At 33.5% G+C, this 18,513-nt stretch overlaps 1 protein-coding gene across 4 annotated transcripts in view; it reads left to right on the top strand.

Moving 5' to 3' along the window:
• Positions 1-15,291, top strand: part of LOC126880568 (clotting factor G beta subunit-like) — a 57,168-nt gene extending 41,877 nt beyond the window's left edge. For all 4 annotated transcript variants that reach the window (XM_050644518.1, XM_050644519.1, XM_050644517.1 and 1 more), the window contains exons 5-7: positions 1,602-1,831; positions 9,559-9,743; positions 14,962-15,291. In XM_050644518.1, the coding sequence (XP_050500475.1) occupies positions 1,602-1,831; positions 9,559-9,743; positions 14,962-15,156 (610 nt within the window). In that variant the 3' untranslated portion in view covers positions 15,157-15,291. The remainder of the gene's footprint in view (positions 1-1,601; positions 1,832-9,558; positions 9,744-14,961) is intronic.
• Positions 15,292-18,513: the final 3,222 nt, after the last annotated feature.

The raw sequence follows: 18,513 nt of genomic DNA, 5'->3' as shown, positions 1-18,513 counted from the left end.
AAATTGTAAAATACAATGTAAAATAAAATAATATAGGTAATAATAAGAAGTTTGTTTTAATGCAACCAAAAATCGTCATGAAACGATCACGCTCCTGCACAGGAAACAAAATACGTTCCAACAAACAGAGGATCGTTCATCGCATTGTCCTTCCGAGTGACAAAAAATTGTGATCGTCTAGTGACAGTTTCGTGACTGTTACGTCGGGATGTTCACGAGTTACTTTACGCTAAGATTCCTAGGTTCGAAATTAAATTATAGAAAATAACTGTTGATTACAGAAAATTACCCCTATTAAAAATACGCTAGTGTAGCTTAAAACAAAGTTTTTATTTGGATGTTATCCGATGAATGTTACAAACTCGAATAACTTTAAAAACATATACAATATCTACACATTCCTTAAAACTGCCACACAATCTTATCAAAGGTTTCAATCTCAAGTGGGCTAGCAAGCCCAACATTCCTTCACCTTAAAACAACGAAAAACAAGCCATAGGGCCCACCGTATGTATTTTAAGTAGAAATATCTTTTAAACACTGGGTCTTAAAACAGACTGGGTAAGAAATAAAACAAAAGTCAAAGACGCAGGACAACATATAGCAAGGCTAAAATGGAGCTTCGCAGGTCATAACGCTAGACAAACGGACAATAGATGGAATAGCACGATACAACAATGGAGAGAGCAAAAGAGAGCAAGAGGACGACCCCAGATGAGATGGGGAGACGACATTAAAAAGATAGGAGGAACACACTGGAAACATATAGCACTAAACTGAAGCGAAGTGATGAAAACTGGGGGAAGCCTATGTTCAAAATTGGACGAATTAAAGGGCAAAAGATGATGATCTTTTAAACACGGACACTGCCATATAATGACTCGACAGTGACGATCATTTCAGAAATTGGATAAATGCATATAGCGATACGCTTTAATTACTATTTTTGCTAATTTTAATTTTAATATTTTTTCTCAAAAACGAAACAGCGTTAGTCATTCAAATACAAAATGTTAAGAGACATGGGTTTGCCCTGTCACATCTGTTTTTCGTCTGCGCGGTGCAACAAGCTGCACCCTCATTAATTGAGTACTTTATCAGACAGTTATTGTGTTAACAGCTCGCTATGCATTCGAAATTGTTTTTCTTAAAACTGTAAAAGTAGACGCCAGACTTAGTGATTTATTTGCTCATCTGGTCAGGTCAAGGGGAAAGGAACACAAACATTATCAGCGTTTGTGGTTGTTTTCTTTAGTCACCACGCAGCATGCGAACCATTCACACACACACCGACTCGACCCTCTCCGAGAGACCTAAACGAACACATTTTCGTTACAACAATAAAATTACCGTTTGTTTTATTATATTCATTTTTAATTAAATTTCCGCATAACACCTATCGGAAAATGCAAATACCCGTTCTGACCTGTCCACTAGAAAGCTTATGGATTATGCCAGACTTGCGTGAATCACCCTGTACATTTAAATTTATGTTTAATAAGCGCAAATTTATATGTGTGTAAAAATCGGCGGCTATGGGTTTTTATAATTTTTTAAAGCAAGGACAGAAATAATTTTATTCAAATATTGATCTTTTCTAGAAATAAGCCACATTATCTAAGAGCTGGAGTAACAGATGTCAACGATGTGTCAAATGAGCAGGTACGATCTATCGACTCTATTATAATTCATCCTGAATTTAAGCGCCCACCGATATACCACGATATAGCGCTTATTAAGGTTACCGAAGATTTTAACTTTAATAAGTTTGTAAGTCCAATATGTTTATATACTAACAATGAGAACCCAGATGGAGAAGGTGTTCACCCAGGTAAGTCAAACAACTAGCAAAGAATAGATATTTAAGTAGTTTACTTTTATAATAAAATATTTTCAATGGGAAATAAGCCACAATTTTACCAAAAAAATGATTTTATTAACGTTTCGAAGCCCAAATCGGGTTTCGTTGTCAAAATACAAAATACTACTAAAATAAACAAAAATGTTGTTGCTAAGTAAACAATTTCTTCTAATAATTTATTTAATTTGACTCATTTATATTGGCAATTCAGACGTATATTATACATTTTAAAGTAGAAGACTTTAAAATGATATCGCCAATATTTATAAGTTGCGTTCCTTGGACGACTTTACTAAAAGATAGTTCATTCGATTACATGAAATCAATCCCAACTCAAGAATATTAAAAATAGAGAATTTGATAGATTCAAATATGTCAACACGCATGGGATAATGAACATAGAGTTCAGTGGAGAGATTCAAGTATAGTCCTGAAAGAATCAGATAGTAAAAAGAGAAAAATCAAAGAAGCGGCTCTAATTATGCTAAATGAAACCAATTGGGTCGCAAATTCCTTGGTAGAATGCAGTAGGATGTGGTTACCCATACTGAAAGAGGAAGTCAATAGAAAGAAAATACCATTATTAGTAAGTCAATAACATATCGAGTTAGTACAAATTTTATATTTTAGTATTACTTATTGTATATCTATGTATTATTAATATTATTTATAATTTAAACATATTAAAGTCAGAATTTGGTATTAGTTTTTTGAAAGTAAATTAAATGTAAGACCAAATACTTATGATGTCGGGATAGTATCACGAGGTTTTTCCTGGTTTTGCCTCGTGATTTACTATGGAATCTCTAACGCGAGAATTTTACTCTCATCGTTGCATTTCGTTGTCTTTTTAAAGACAGATCACATGCTATGATTTTTTTGCGACAGATATTCTTGAGTTGGGATTGATTCCATGTAATCGAATGAACTATCTTTTAGTAAAGTCGTCCCAGGAACGCAACTCATAAATATTGGCGATATCATTTTAACCTTCCGATGACCAACCTTTTTTTGTTACACGGATGACCAAGGGGGGAAAATGTCAAAAATGACAATTAACAAAAAATAAAGTTTTTTTTTAATTTTTAATTGTTTTTTGGCATGGACTTTATGTCATTCAGCCAGTCACAACATGAGTATTAGTGTCATGTGTAGTGTGTATGTTGAGTAAGTGTCTTGTTATTTTGCAAAGTCGACGTAATTAGCGTAAAACTACTTGTAATTACACATAATAGACGCTATTTTACTAAACATCAACTTCAGAATATATTTTTCATTCGTAAAATATAGGGAATTTTTTTTATTTCAAAATATGAGGATATCTAGAATGATATTAAAGTCAAATAAAAAAATAATGAGTTAAAAATTAAAAATACTTTTCAATTTATTAAAGAAAAACATAGGCTGGGGTCACAATTTCCCCCGCTTGGTCATCCGAATGTTAAAGTCTTCTACTTTAAAATGTATAATATACGTCTGAATTGCCAATATAAATGAATCAGATTAAATAAATTATTAGAAGAATTTTTTTACTTAGCAACAACATTTTTGTTTATTTTAGTAGTATTCTGTATTTTGACAACGAAACCCGATTTGGGCTTCGAAACGTTAATAAAATCATTTTTTTGGTAAAATTGTGGCTTATTTCCCATTGAAAATAGTTGATCATAAAAATGCCACAAGGAAATAGCCTCAGAACAACGTTAGTTTAATTTTGTATTTTCCCCTCTAAACGATAAATTTTCAAATCGATCTTTCTAGAAAAAGGTGTATTCAAGCGGTCTAACTGTGTATACTTTTACATGTATCTGATCTGGGACGGAACTGACGTCACATACTGTTTACAATTTCTGACGTGAAGTTGGCGTTGACAGGTGTGAATGTGGTTAATAAATAATAAATATTTTATTTGGTGACATATTTTAATGTAAAACACATTGTAAAACAGGTAACATTATGTATTAAGCAAGTATTAAGTCAATAATTTAATGCTTTCCTGTTGGTAAATCAAGAAATTATCCCGAAAACCAAGAGTCGGAAATTGTTATGTCAAGTTAGCGGCTACTTTTTATCGGCTACTTTGGACGCCAGAATTTTGATCATAGGTTCTATCCTGGGTACATTTATATCAATGGGTGTATTCTACATTGACATATTAAGCGTAGACTCGGCATACTCACCAAAAAAGCGTAACGCGGAAAGAGCATGGAAACAGTCGATCGGTGGTCTATCTATCTCTTTTAACCAAACGATCCCGCTCATGTGACTAACAAAGATGGCTAGACCACTCAATCCTATGTCGACGTTACACCCCGATGCATTAAGTGGCATATTCCTACCTAAGTCTATCCTTAACATGTCTCTGGTATTCTACCGACTTAAAGCAAGAGTAACTTATGCCCGGTTGCACCAACAGATCTTAAGCTTAAGTCGAGAATATCATAAGAATTAATATAATATAATTATAATATATAAAAATACGAATACCATAATATAATAATAGACATAATTGATAATGTGAGAATCTAAAATTATGGTGCAACGTAAGTGATACTCAAGGAGGCCCTATCTATAAGTAGAGCTTAGCTAAGCTGGAGCTTAAGATCTGTTGGTGCAACCAGGCATTATAGTACTAGAATAACTTACAATTTTATTATCCAGTGTCAAAAATGCCTAAAAGTTAGAGAAAAAAGTTATGCGATAAATAACCGTTGCCCTACCCAAAAGGGACGCCTATGACCGGTACAAGAAATTGTTAATTTATGGAATCGACTTATCTCTAGAAGATAAATAGACGTACCAGTTTTCGTTTTTCTAAATAAAAGCGTTCCCGAGGTATTTAAAAAAAAACTAATTAAAAGACGCCATCTCGCCATCTTCAAAGATTTGGTACTAGCTGATTTGGGTTAAACCTTAATAGTTTGACCCCGAAATCTACAGTTAAAATATTTCCAATTATTAATGAAACACCCTGTATTATTTTTATATTCTTACACTGCGCATCAAAGAAAACGGACACACCATAAAATGGGTAATTTTTGATGTCTCGAATTATCCAAACCTGTTGTCCGATTTAGGTGATTTTTTTAATATGTTATAGCCTTATTCCTTAACAATATCGCTGTAATAATATTGTTGCTAGACAGGCAAATTTTCATTGTATATCGGGTGTACCAATCAAACTGTGTTTTTTCTCAAAGTTCACCACATCCTGTGGACTATTCTAGCCTAGCATTTATAAAACACTGAAATTAAAACCCAACTATAGCCTCAGGTTTTCTTAATATTCTGTTTTTTGATTCATTCGCTTATGTTAGATAATAAAAAAGTTAGTTACTTTAACACCTAGCCATGTTCTTCATCAATACAGGGTGTTTCTAAATAAGTGCGACAAACTATATAAAGTAATTCTGCATGAAAAAATAATGATCGTTTGCTTTATAAACATATGTCCGCAAATGCTTCGTTTCCGAGATAGGGGATATTGGATTTTTTCTTACAATCTGACCATTTATTTATTGCTTTAAAACTGGTTAAGATCTGCAAATGAAATTTGGTAGGTTTTAAGAGGTAGTTATTGCGCATTTTTTGACATATAATTAGAAACATTTTATATTCAGCATTGGCGTGCATACGGGTAATATGACCGGGTAATATGACCCGTATGTACGCCAATGGTTAATACAAAAATTTTAATTGTATGTTAAAATATGCGCAATAACTACCTCTTAAAACCTACCAAATTTGATTTGCATATCTTAAACGGTTTTAGTGCAATAAATAAATCGTCAGTTCGTAAGAAAAAATTCAACATCCCGTATCTTGGAAACGAAGCATCTACGAACATATATAAAGCAAACGGTCATTACTTTTTCATGCATAATTACCACTTAAAGTTTGTCGCACTTATTTAGAAACACCCTGTATTGGTGAAGAACATGGCTAGTTGTTGAAATATCTAACTTTTTTATTATCCAACATAAGCGAATGAATCAAAAAACAGAATGTTAATAAAACCTGAGGCTATAGTTGGGTTTTAATTTCAGTATTTTACAAACTAAACTACAAACTATTTTACAAACTAAAGATGGTATAGTCCGTTCTTTAACGGTAAAATATTGCAAAACCTCTAAATTTTAAAGAACCGCTTGGATTGACATGAAATTTGGCATACACATAGCTAATAAGTCAAAGAAAAAAAGTGATATTGTGCCGATATGTGCTTTTGCCCTGGGGGTGGTTTTCACCCCCTCTTGGGGGTGAAAAAATATTCGTCCGAAGAAAATCAGGCCATGGATAAACTGGCTAATTTTAAGTAACTTTTGTTCTATAGAGTTTTTTCACTAAGTCAATACTTTTCGAGTTATTTGGCAGTGAATATGTTCATTTTTTCAACAAAATAACCACGCTTTTAGACGGTTTTTCGCAAATAACTCAAATATTAAGTATTTTGTCAAAAAAGATTCTAAACAAAAATATAGCCTGTAAAAAATTTAAAAAAATGTTGTATATATTACGTCTCTACACCTAGTAGAAGCAGAGTTATAGCTATTGAAAAATAGGTTCATATTCGTCAAATTCCAAATGGAATACTTTAACGTGAAATAACCCAAAAATGAAGCACACTTCGGGGAACACTCATTACAACTTATTTAAAGTGTTTAAAAAAAGCTTCATTTTTGTTTTACAAAAAAAATTCTAGCATCAAAATTAAACAAGTTACGCTCAAAATAAAGTTGGTCTCTTTTGGATTTGGTAAATAAATCGAGAAAATCACCCCCTAATTAGTAACTTAAATGAACTTAATCGTTACGACTTCACAAGTTTATTGACTCGTGGATATATTGTTTATATGATCTGTAAGTTTCATCGGTTCAAAGTCTTTATTATTGAAAGGGCTGTAGTTAAATGGGTTGAACGAGTCACTGATCACGAATGTATGCAAATTTAGAAACACCAAATCTCAATCAATTTTTGTCTAACGGAAAAACAAAAAAATACGTGATATTCAGAAAAGCAAATCTGACTTTTTTTGTTTTCCGAGATTTTCGGTATCTCTAACAATTTTCAAGTTATTTTGAAAAAAAAAACATATTTTTCAACATTTAAATTTTTTAAAATTTTACTTTGAAACCAAATTTTTTTAAAATTAAGCACTTTGAATCGATGAAACTTACAGATCATATAAACACAACATAAATAAAATAATTTGTGGAGCGGTAACGATTAATTTCATTTAAGTTGCTAATTAGGGGGTGGTCTTCCCGATTTTTTTTTGCAAAAACAAAATGGACCAACTTTATTTTGAGCGTAACTTGCTTAAATTTAATGCTAGAAACTTTTTGTAAAAACAGAAATAAAGCTTTTTTTAAATACTTTAAAAAAGTTATAATGGGTTTTTCCCAAAAAGTGCTTAATTTTTTGGATATTTCACGTCGAAATATTCTATTTGAAATTTGGTGAATATGAATCTATTTTTCATTGGCTATAACTGTGGTTCTACGAGATCCAGAGACCTAGTGTGTACACCATTTTTTTTACTATTTTATAGGCTATATTTTTGCTAAGAACATTTTTTTCGACAAAATACTTACTTTTTGAGTTATTTGCGAAAAACCGTCTAAAAATGTGGTTATTTTGTTGAAAAATTAACATATTCACTCGCAAATAACTCGAAAAATGTTGACTTAGCAAAAAAGCTCTATAGAACAAAAGTTACTTAAAATTAGTCAGTTTACCCATTTCCTGTCTTATTTTGGACATATATTTTTTCACCCTCAAGAGGGGGTGAAAGTCACCCCCAGGGCAAAAGCACACATCGGCACAATATCACTTTTTTTCTTTGACATGTAAGCTATACGTATGCCAAATTTCATGTCAATCCAAGCGGTTCTTTAAAATTTAGAGCAAAAACCGTGAAAGAATGGACTAGTAAAGCTGTAGGGCCTGACCAGTTTTATGTAGAATTCCTAAAACTTATGGATGAACAAGGAATAAAATGGATAACAACTGTATTCAACAAAATATACGTAACTGGAAAAATACCCCAAAGCTGGTTAAAGTCGACCTTCGTAACTTTACCCAAAAAAGTAAATGCCAAAACATGTGAAGACTACAGAACAATAATTAGCCTAATGAGCCACTTACTCAAAACGTTTCTGAAAGTGATACACGGCAGAATATATAAAAAATGCGAAGAACAGGTATCATGGACGCAGTTTGGATTCCGCGATGCCTTAGGCACCCGAGAGGCTCTATTCGCTGTCCAAGTGCTTATGCAAAGATGCAGGGATGTTGACTGTGACGTGTATATTTGTTTTATCGACTACAAGAAGGCGTTTGATAGAGTAAAACATGATAAACGTATAAACATCTTGAAAGAAGCGGGAGTAGATGATAGAGACTCATCATATATAATTTGTATTACAACCAAACTGCCAATATTAAAGTGGATGACCAATTGACAGAGGCAGTCTCCATAGATAGAGGAGTGAGGCAAGGATGCATCCTGTCCCCGGTGCTGTTTAACATATACTCTGTTTAACATATACTCTAATCTTCGAGCAAGCGCTGGGAGAACTACAGGAACGCGTATTAGTCAATGGAGTGCGACTGAACAACACTAGATATGCTGACGACGCTGTAGTTTTTGCAGACAGTCTAGTCTAGAGTCTAGATGGTTTGCAAAGAATAATGTCGCGCATATCAGATATAAGTAGAGAATACGGACTTGATCTCAATACGAAAAAAACAAAGTACATGGTAGTCAGTAAGCGCGAAATATTAAATATACAGCTTTTGGTTAACCAACAACTAATTAACAGGGTCGACAGCTACATATACCTTGGTACTAACATAAACAGCCTGTGGGACCACTCAAGTGAAATAAAACAACGCATAGGAAAAGCGAGATCAGCGTTCATAATGATGAAGTCTCTTTTCAGAAGCCACGATTTACCTCTTGCTACCAAAATCTCTATCATCAGATGCTATGTATTTTCTACGTTATTATACGGAGTAGAGGCCTGGACACTTTCCGGGGCTTCTTTGAGAAAACTCGAGGCATTCGAGATGTGGTGTTACAGGCGCATTTTGAGAATTTCGTGGGTGGATCGTGTTGAGGTTCTACGTAGAATAGGCAAGGAATGCCAGATTATTAACACAATCAAAAAGCGCAAACTAGAATATCTTGGCCATTTTATGAGGAATGAACAGAGATATGGCTTGTTGCAACTCATTATTCAATACAAGGTATTTGGAAAGAGAGGACCTGGGAGAAGAAGAATATCTTGGCTTCAAAACCTGAGAAAGTGGTTTAATACATCGACAACCGGACTATTCAGAATAGCAGCAAGCAAAGTTAGGATAGCCATGCTGATCGCCTACATCCGGAACGGATAGGCACCTTAAGAAGAAGAAGAAGATTTTACAAATGCTAGAATATTCCACAGAGTGTGGTAAACTTTGAGAAAAAAACACAGTTTCATTGGTGCAGCCGGTATACAATGACAATTTACCTGCCTAGCAACAATATTATTACAGCGATATTGTTAAAGAATAAGGCTAGACCATATTAAAAAATCACTTAGGTATCTCGGACAACAGGATTAGGAAATTCGAGACATAAAAAATGACCCATTTTGTGGGGTGCCCGTTTTCTCAGTGTATTTAATCTTACGATATTTTCTATTTTGTAGGATGGGGTCCAACTGGGGACGACTTTGCACTAGAGAAGCAACCACATATGATAAGACTTTCCCTAAACTTTGATAGTAATGAAAGTTGCAATAGCACTTTCTTTCGTATAGCAAAGAGTGTATTACCAGAGGGTATAGCAAAAAATAAGATAGTATGTGCTGGAGGAAAGACAGGTGGATGCCAGGTATGTATTCTGTGCTCAATGCCGTTAATATACAGTATTATGCAATAATGTGGAATCAATTCATTATTTCAGAAACACATGAGTTTTGACAGATGACATTAGTCATCAGTTTGACGTAATGATTTAATCGATATTTTTTTAATACAAACCGAGTTCACGGGACATTAATCTCTTAATTGCCTTTGCAACGAATATTATTCGAATATTGATTTCTACAGGGATAGGGAAAAACGAACGACAAAAAACTTTTTTTTCTTTGATATATATGTTTTAAATTATGTTCTGTTGTGGTTGCATTTTTTTCGAATTTAAAATTTTATGCAAGTTCCCTATTAAGCAAAATAAATAAAATTAAGAATATTTGTCCCTAGTACCTACCTATTTAGGGGGCTCGCAAACATAGCCACTTGTGGTCGCCACCGGTGGCTACACGCTGCTGGTGCTTAAATTGTCAAAAGGCAGGTGGGTGGTAGCTTGAACATTGAATTTAAGCGAAAAGCAATGTTTATTTCTCAAATAATCATTTTTGCGGTTTTCTGACAGCAGTAAAATGTATTTTGAATTAAAAAATTACATAGATTCTTCTTTTCGTGTAAATTAATTTAATTAAAAAAAAATTTGAACACCGTGTATAAATAATTATGTTAATGTTTATATTACTGAATAGAGAATTGAATAACATTTCAAATGAGCTGCACACGACCCCTATTCTCATTTAACACATCATCGATTACGTCATTACACCCAGATAGTTGACGCCACTACTATGATATACAGGGTGTCCAGAAACTCTACCGACAAACGAAGACAGGAGGTTCCTCAGATAATTTTAAGACAATTTGACCCAATTCACCTAGTACGAAAATGCTTCCTAAGGGAGCTAGAGCTCTTTGAAGATGGCGCCATGTAATTAGTTTTTCTTAAATACCTCCAGAACGCTTCTATTTAGAAAAACGAAAATTTGTATACATATTAACTTTCCAGAAATGAATCGACTCCATTCATTGCGAATTTCTAGTACCGGTCATAGGCGTCCCTTTTGGGTAGGGCAACGGTTATTTCATCGCATAACCCTTCAATTTTGAAGCTGATACTGAGTTATTAAATTGTGAGGTATTCTAGTACTAAAAGGTACTCTTACTCGAAGTCGGTAGGACACACCATTATCTAGAAAAATCGATTTGAAAGTTTTTAATTGTGGGAATTTGAAAAAACAATTGAAAAAAATAAAAAAAAACGATGTATTTTACCAACTTAAAGCAAGAGTAACTTTTAGTACTCGTATATCTCATAATTGAATAATCTAGTGTCAAAAATACTTAAAAATTAAAGACAATAAAGTTATGCTATAAAATAACTGTTAACCTACCCAAAACGGACGCCTATGACCGGCACTAGAAATTCGCCATTAATGAAATCGATTAATCTCTGGAATATAAATAAATGTACCAGTTTTCATCTTTATAAATAGTTTTTTTAAATCTTTTTTTTGAAATTCAAAGAACGAAAAATTTTCAAATCGATTTTTCTAGAAAACGGTGTATCCTATCGACTTAAAGTAAGAGTACCTTTTAGTACTAGAATACCTCACAATTTAATAATTTAGAGTCAAAAATGCTTAAAAATTAAAGACAAAAAAGTTAGGCGATCAAATAACCGTTTACTAGCCAAAACGGACGACTATCACCGGTACTAGAAATTCGCTATGGATGGAATCGATTCACTTCTGGAAAGTAAATATGCATACCAATTTTCGTTTTTCTAAATAGAAGCGTTCTGGAGGTTTTTAAGAAAAACTAATTACATGACGCCATCTTCAAAGAGTTCTAGCTCCCTTAGGAAGCATTTTCGGACTAGGTGAATTGGGTTAAATTGTCTTAAAATTATCTGAGGAATCTCCTGTCTTCGTTTGTCGGTAGAGTTTCTGGACACCATGTATATGCCAAAAACCCATAATATAAAAATAAAAATCGACCTGTTTTGGGATTTTTCATTACAGTCGCCGGCTACGAAATAATGAATTTATTCCATTTGGCATTGTCACACTGTATATTTGTTCAAAACTTCTTTGGAAATGTTTGTACTCCTATAATTTAGGAGGCAAAATATTGGCAATTGTTTTTATAACATACGTATATTTATTCGGTGGCGCCCAAAATTCCGACAGCCAAAATCCCGACAGCCAAAATCCCGACGGCCAAAACACCGACACGCCAGAATTCCGACAGGCCAAAATCCCGACATGCAACAATCCTCGCATAAGCAAAAATCCCGACCACTACATTTTGAATATTTATTGTTTCCCTTTCAAATGCAATACCAAATCATATTTTACAGTATTGAAATTGAAAAATTATTACTTATTAATAAGTACGGGTACTAATTATTATTATTATGTATTTTAAAAGAAACAATTATTTAAACCCTTCATTTTATAATATAAAAGCTATACTTACTGAAATGGAAGGTTGTAAGTGACATGATACTATCTAATATATGAAAGTAAACTTGAATTCAGGATTTTATTATACATTATATTATTGGACTATATTGGCAAAAAAAAATTTAATTCATATACCCATGTTAGAAATTGTATTTAGAAAATTAGTTCATATTAAATGGTAAACACTTTTGTTTAGTAACAAAAATAAAAAAAAGATGACCATAAACAAAAAACAAGAAAAAATGTAATTATATGTTAAAAAGAAACTTATCAAGCCTGTCGGGATTTTACCCTGTCGGAATTCTGGCGTGTCGTGATTTTGGCTGTCGGCACTGGCGAAGCGTCCATGTAACCACTGTTACCATTGGTAACAGTTAAAAATCTTGCAAATAAATATTTTATGACGATGAATATGTATTTCCATTTACCTATATTTTTACCAATAGAAATATATTATTATATTATGTGTTAATAGTACCTTATTCAATAAATAGCCAACTACTCGTAGACACACGAAAATATTGGCGAGTTGATGTGACTCAGTTGCACTTTATTATACTCTGTTACCAGTTTCATTTGTGGTTACAATGGTTACATCCTCGCTGTCGCTCGGGACCGGCTAGCGTCTGAAAATGTTGAAGGATCGACTGCGTAAGCGTGCTGTGTATATCAGTAGCCCTGTTACCAGATTTAAATTTGGTTACAGTACCTATAAAAAGTGTGCGTGCAGTTAACCATGGATGAGTGTCGCTGCGTAATCGATCAACTACTTGAAAAGTTTTTCTCCTTGTATAATTTTGAAGAAAAAATGAGATTATTGAAAATGAAAGACCTATTTTAAACAATTTAAAAAATGAATAAAAAAAGTAGTTCGATATTTTAAATTTAGTTGGTACAGTGAAAATCCTTGGTTATGTGGTTGCAAGAAAAACAGACTATTGTTGACCATGTCTCCTAGTTTCTACAGAAAAAATGGGTGGATCAGGTTCACGGTTTAAATAGTTTTAGAGTTTTAAAAAGGAGGCATGAATTTGATTCAGTTTGGCAAAACAAAAACCAAAAGTTCTCTTAACCAAGCTTTTAAAGCAAATATTGCTAAACATAATGGTAGCGAAGCAAAGTATGCTAAATGTGCAGTCACTCGAGCGTTACGGGGACCAATTGGGTTGTGAAGAGTAGATCCTAAAACCAAAATAAGTTAAGTAAAGTTTTCCATTTTAGTGGGCGCTTGCCATTTTTTAATGTAATTTTCCATTTCCAACAATTGTTTTTTTCCGATTATAACGCCATCTATCCATAATTCGAAAAGATGTTTCGAATAAAAGTTACTTATTTTTACGTAAGGAATCCAAATCTGCAAAAAAATGGGGGCTCCTATTTAAGATGTTAAAGTAACCCCCCACCCCACCTCCGTGGTGAGTCGTGTTTGGTGCCATTCGATAGATTTTTCAAAAATATTGAATAATTGTATTTTACAGTTTTTCGATATGATGTTTATTTCGCGAAATATCGCGGGATTCGCATTTAAAATATTAAATTTACCCCCCCCCCCCCCATCCCTCTCCGTGGGAAGTCGTGTTTGGTATCATTCGATAGATTTTTAAAATATATTGGGCACGTATTTTTTAGTTTTTCGATCTGTCATTCATTTCGCGAAATATTCGCTTTTTTCTTGTGAAACTTTGGGACTCACCCATTTCCTTACGCCTAGCTCAAATTGTCAGATTTTTGAAATACATATACTCTTTTGCATGTACTTAACTTACCTTATCTTAATCTGACAATTTCGAGTTTTTTTAAGGATAGATTTTTTTTCGGGCCCCCCTTAGAGAGCTCCCCTGTGTTAAGAGCCAATATATGGTATAGGCACATCTGCAGGGTACTAGGTTTCTCCCCATATGATAATCTGACGCGCTCGAGTAACTACAAAAATCCCCGCTTGGGCTCCCCTACGATAATGAGTTTGTTAAAAAAATAGATAGGTATATCCTTAGCACACTTATAATAGATACCGTATGTTTTTTGGCCAAACAAGAATTACCGTTTCGTGGTTATTTTGAGGGCGACGACTCTGACAATCCAGGCAATTACAGGGAATTGTTAACCTTAATTGGCAAAAAAGATAAAAAATTTTGCCAATATCTAGAAACATCAACTGTTTTTTCGAGGGTTTCAAGTGATATACAAAATGATATTATTGAAGCTATACAGTGATGAGCGCGCTAATTACCGGCAAAATAACGTAAAAGATGGAAAACATAATACATTGCGAAACAAAAAGAGATGAAACTAGTGGAGGTGGAAATGATCGTTATAAACGTATAAATTAACATTACATTACATAATTTCTCACCTTTAGACGCATCAAAGGAGTATGACAACTGTCACTGTGACAGTAGAGTTTTATAAAATACTCCTGTCACAGACGTTTTAGAGTGGGAAACTATGAATTTTAATGTTAATTTATACCTACGTTTATTACGATCATTTCCACTTCCACTAGTTTCATCTCTTATTGTTTCGCAATGTATTATGTTTTCCATCTTTTGCGTTATTTTGCAGGTTATTAGCACGCTCATCACTGTATATTTCACTGTATATTTAGCCATAACTTCATTTTTTTTTAAATAAGATTTCTTGCATCTGGTTTTGGTAACCCTTTAGAAAAAGTCACGCGTCGCCACTGGCTGTCGGGATTGTGGCTGTCGGGATTTTGGCTGTCGGGATTTTGGGATAGACCCATATTTATTACATTTTGCTTGTTATATTTTTTAGATTGACTCTGGCAGTCCTCTGCAGATATACCGCAAAGATGGTAAAGAGAAACCATGCATGTATGATGCGGTAGGAATCTCATCTTTCGGAGTAAAAGTTTGTGGCAAGGAAGTATTTCCAACGGCTTTTACCAGGATTTCCCATTATATCAAATGGATTCAAGTTAACGTTTGGCCTCAATTACAAGCATTATAGATTACAAGCACATTATACAAGCAATCGTTTCTCTAAGCTGAATACAAGAAATACTATTATTTTAGCAGTAGCTAAAAACAACAAATGCACATAAATTTGTTACATTTTTTATAATAAAGTCTTATTTACAATCAATGTACTATTATTTTATTTTAATGTTGTATGATTCATTTTTGACTAGTTTTAATTTGCCTATTTATTTTGAAGAGCTCTTGAATATCCAAAATTTCACTGAAGAAAACGATGAAAACAATGAAAATGATGGAAACAACGAAAACCATGAGCACCTACCAAATAAATACCTCCACCAAATCTAGAACAAATTAGACATGCCATAAAAATATTTAAAAACGATATATCCCCTGGTCTGGACAATATTTATGCCGAGTTAGGTATTTAAAAAAGGCAGTCATGAACTCATAAGTAAAATCCATCAATTAATAGAAAAGGCCTGGCAACAAGAAATAATGAAAGAATGATGTGGCGTAGTATTATTGTACCAATACACAAGAAAGAAAAAAGGAGTCATGTATGAACTGCAGACGAATTTTACTAATCAATACTACGTATAAAATATTGTCTCAAATTTCTCACCCCTTGATGTCTGCTCTACAGTTATTAATGCGGGACTGTCTGATCATGAAGCAGTGTATACGAAGTTTAACATCTTCAGCAAACCCTCCTCAAAAACCCGACGTTTAGGTAGGATTTTTTCCGCCCAGAATTTTCGTAAATTCCAAAATGTATGCTTAACTTCTGAGTGGCAATTTCCTTTTATGGACGTGGACTATAATTTCAGTGTTTCTCTAGATAAGCTTCTCCACATCTTCAATAAGGCATTTCCTTTAATTCCTATTAAGCCAAAACATCGGAAACCTTGGGTTACGAAAGGTATTCGCATATTAGCTAAGAATATGCGTTCACTACTATACATCAAGAAATTTACTACCAATGTTGCTGTCACTGAATATATCTTGAAGTACAGGACAGCATATCTAAAACTTGTCAGGTCAGCTAAAAAATCCTATGATCAAAATCGTCTGGGAAGCTCTAAAAGTGTTGCAAAAGAAACTTGGTCTATAATAAACGATCTTCGAAATAAAACTCACATAGGTCAATCATTTTCCCTTCCAAATCCTGAAAGTCTAAACGAGACTACTTCGTTAATGTGAGTAAAAATATAACATCAACAATTTTGCCGCAACAAGATCCCATTTCCTATCTTCCTAATTCAGGAAAGGTCTCGAATTCATTCTTTTTACGACCAGTCGATAACTTTGAACTGATCCAAACAATCAATAGCATCAAAAGCAAATCATCCTGTAGTACTGATGGACTATCTATAAAAAATTTCTCTAATCTCACAGAAAATGTGTTGGAAATCCTCCTCTCACTAATTAATGATTCCTTCGAAAAAGGTAAATTTCCAGAGTGCCTAAAGACAGCCATTATTATTCCTCTTCATAAGGGTGGCGAAAAATCTGATGCCTGCAACTATAGACCTATTGCCTTACTACCGGTGCTCTCCAAAATTATTGAGAGACTCATTAAAACTCAACTTATGTCCTTTATCGTTGATAACAACATTTTATCACAAAATCAGTTCGGCTTTTTAACAAATAAATGTACCACTGATGCCATGTTTTTTGTACTACATGAGGTTTACCAAGCACTAAACAATAATCTTTATACTGCCACTGTTTTCTGCGACTATGCCTTTCAGCTTTTCAGCTTTTGATTGTGTAAATCACGACATCTTGATTACAAAACTAAATTTCTATGGAATTCGTGGTATTTCTTTGAATTGGTTCCAATCCTACTTGAATAATAGGAAACAACTAGTTAGAGCAAATGATACTGACTCTAGTCTCAAAAACATTGTATGTGGAGTACCACAAGGTTCAGTATTGGGTCCTCTACTGTTCTTTATCTTTATAAATGACATCACTAATTTAAAAATCAATGGGAAAATTTTTCTTTTTGCTGATGATACCAGTATCACTTGGAGCAACTCAACTATTGCATCTCTTCATGAAACTATAACTTCGGATCTACTGATGATAAAGACCTGGTCTGACTCTAATTTACTCTCTTTTAACGTAAATAAAACAGTAGCATTATCCTATAAAGGAGCTCTTCAACCTTTGCCTCTTAATAACAGCCAGATCAGTACCGTTGATTCTGTAAAATTTCTTGGTATTTTTTTAGACAGCAACCTCAAATGGTCCCTTCATATCGATTTGTTAAGTAAGAAACTCGCCTCAGCTTGCTATGCAATAAGATCTGTCTCAAGGGAACTCAATTTAGCATCTTCTAAAATAACATATTTTTCATTGTTCGAGTCTCATCTTCGATATGGTCTTCCTTTTTGGGGTTCTAGTACAGCTGCTCAATTTGATGTAATTTTTAGATTGCAAAAAAGGGCAATAAGATATCTGTTTGGCCTCAGAAGATCTACACATTGCTTTAACACTTCCATCTTTATATATTCTAGAAAAGGTTTGTTTAATTCGTAAACACCTTCATGCCTTTCCATCAAGGCCCAATCATGTTTACTCCACCAGAAATTCAATCTTTGATATTTATTTACCGATTCCATGCACTGAGTTAGTAAAGAAATCTATATTATATTCCGCAAAGAAACTGTACAATCATCTTCCGTTACAACTTAAATCTGCAACATCTTTCCCTAAGTTCCGTAAAATGACAAAAGCCTATTTATCCAAAAGACCATATTATTCAATAGAAGAATTTCTCAATGAATAACTAAGAAAATTGGGTTTCATACGCAGTAGCATAAATTTGTCAGTTCCTTATGTTGTACCAATTTTATTTTATTTGTTGTATGTTCAATTTGCAATTTATATAAATTTTGCAATAAATTGTTTTTGTCTTGGCTTTTATATCTTATATTATGCTTTACATATATTGACGATTTATCTAATTTTAGTAAATTGTAGTTGTTATTTGTTATTGATATTATGTTTTCTTTTGACTGTATGTAAGCTTTGTCCATAAAATTGTAAAAATTTAAGTAGCAATAAAGCATATTTCTATTCCATTCTATTCTGGCTCCGGTATTAAATACTAAAAAGATTACTACCATACGCCGAAGAAATTGTTGGTGACTACCAGTATGGTTTCAGGTCAGCAAGATCGACTATTGATCAAATATTTATGATTAGACAAATGCTTGAAAAGTATTGGGAGCATAATCAAGACGTACATCAGATCTTTTTATATTTCAAATAGGCTTATTATTCACAGGAGCGTTTTGATTGGGGGGGGGGGGGGGCAAGCATTATACAGTGAGGACGTTTGAGTTGGAATAAATTCTCGAGAATGGGCGACTCCAGA

The sequence above is a fragment of the Diabrotica virgifera genome, chromosome 2 (assembly GCF_917563875.1).
Source record: "Diabrotica virgifera virgifera chromosome 2, PGI_DIABVI_V3a".
Classification (NCBI taxonomy): domain Eukaryota; kingdom Metazoa; phylum Arthropoda; class Insecta; order Coleoptera; family Chrysomelidae; genus Diabrotica; species Diabrotica virgifera.
This window is presented reverse-complemented; position numbering and strand designations above follow the sequence as displayed.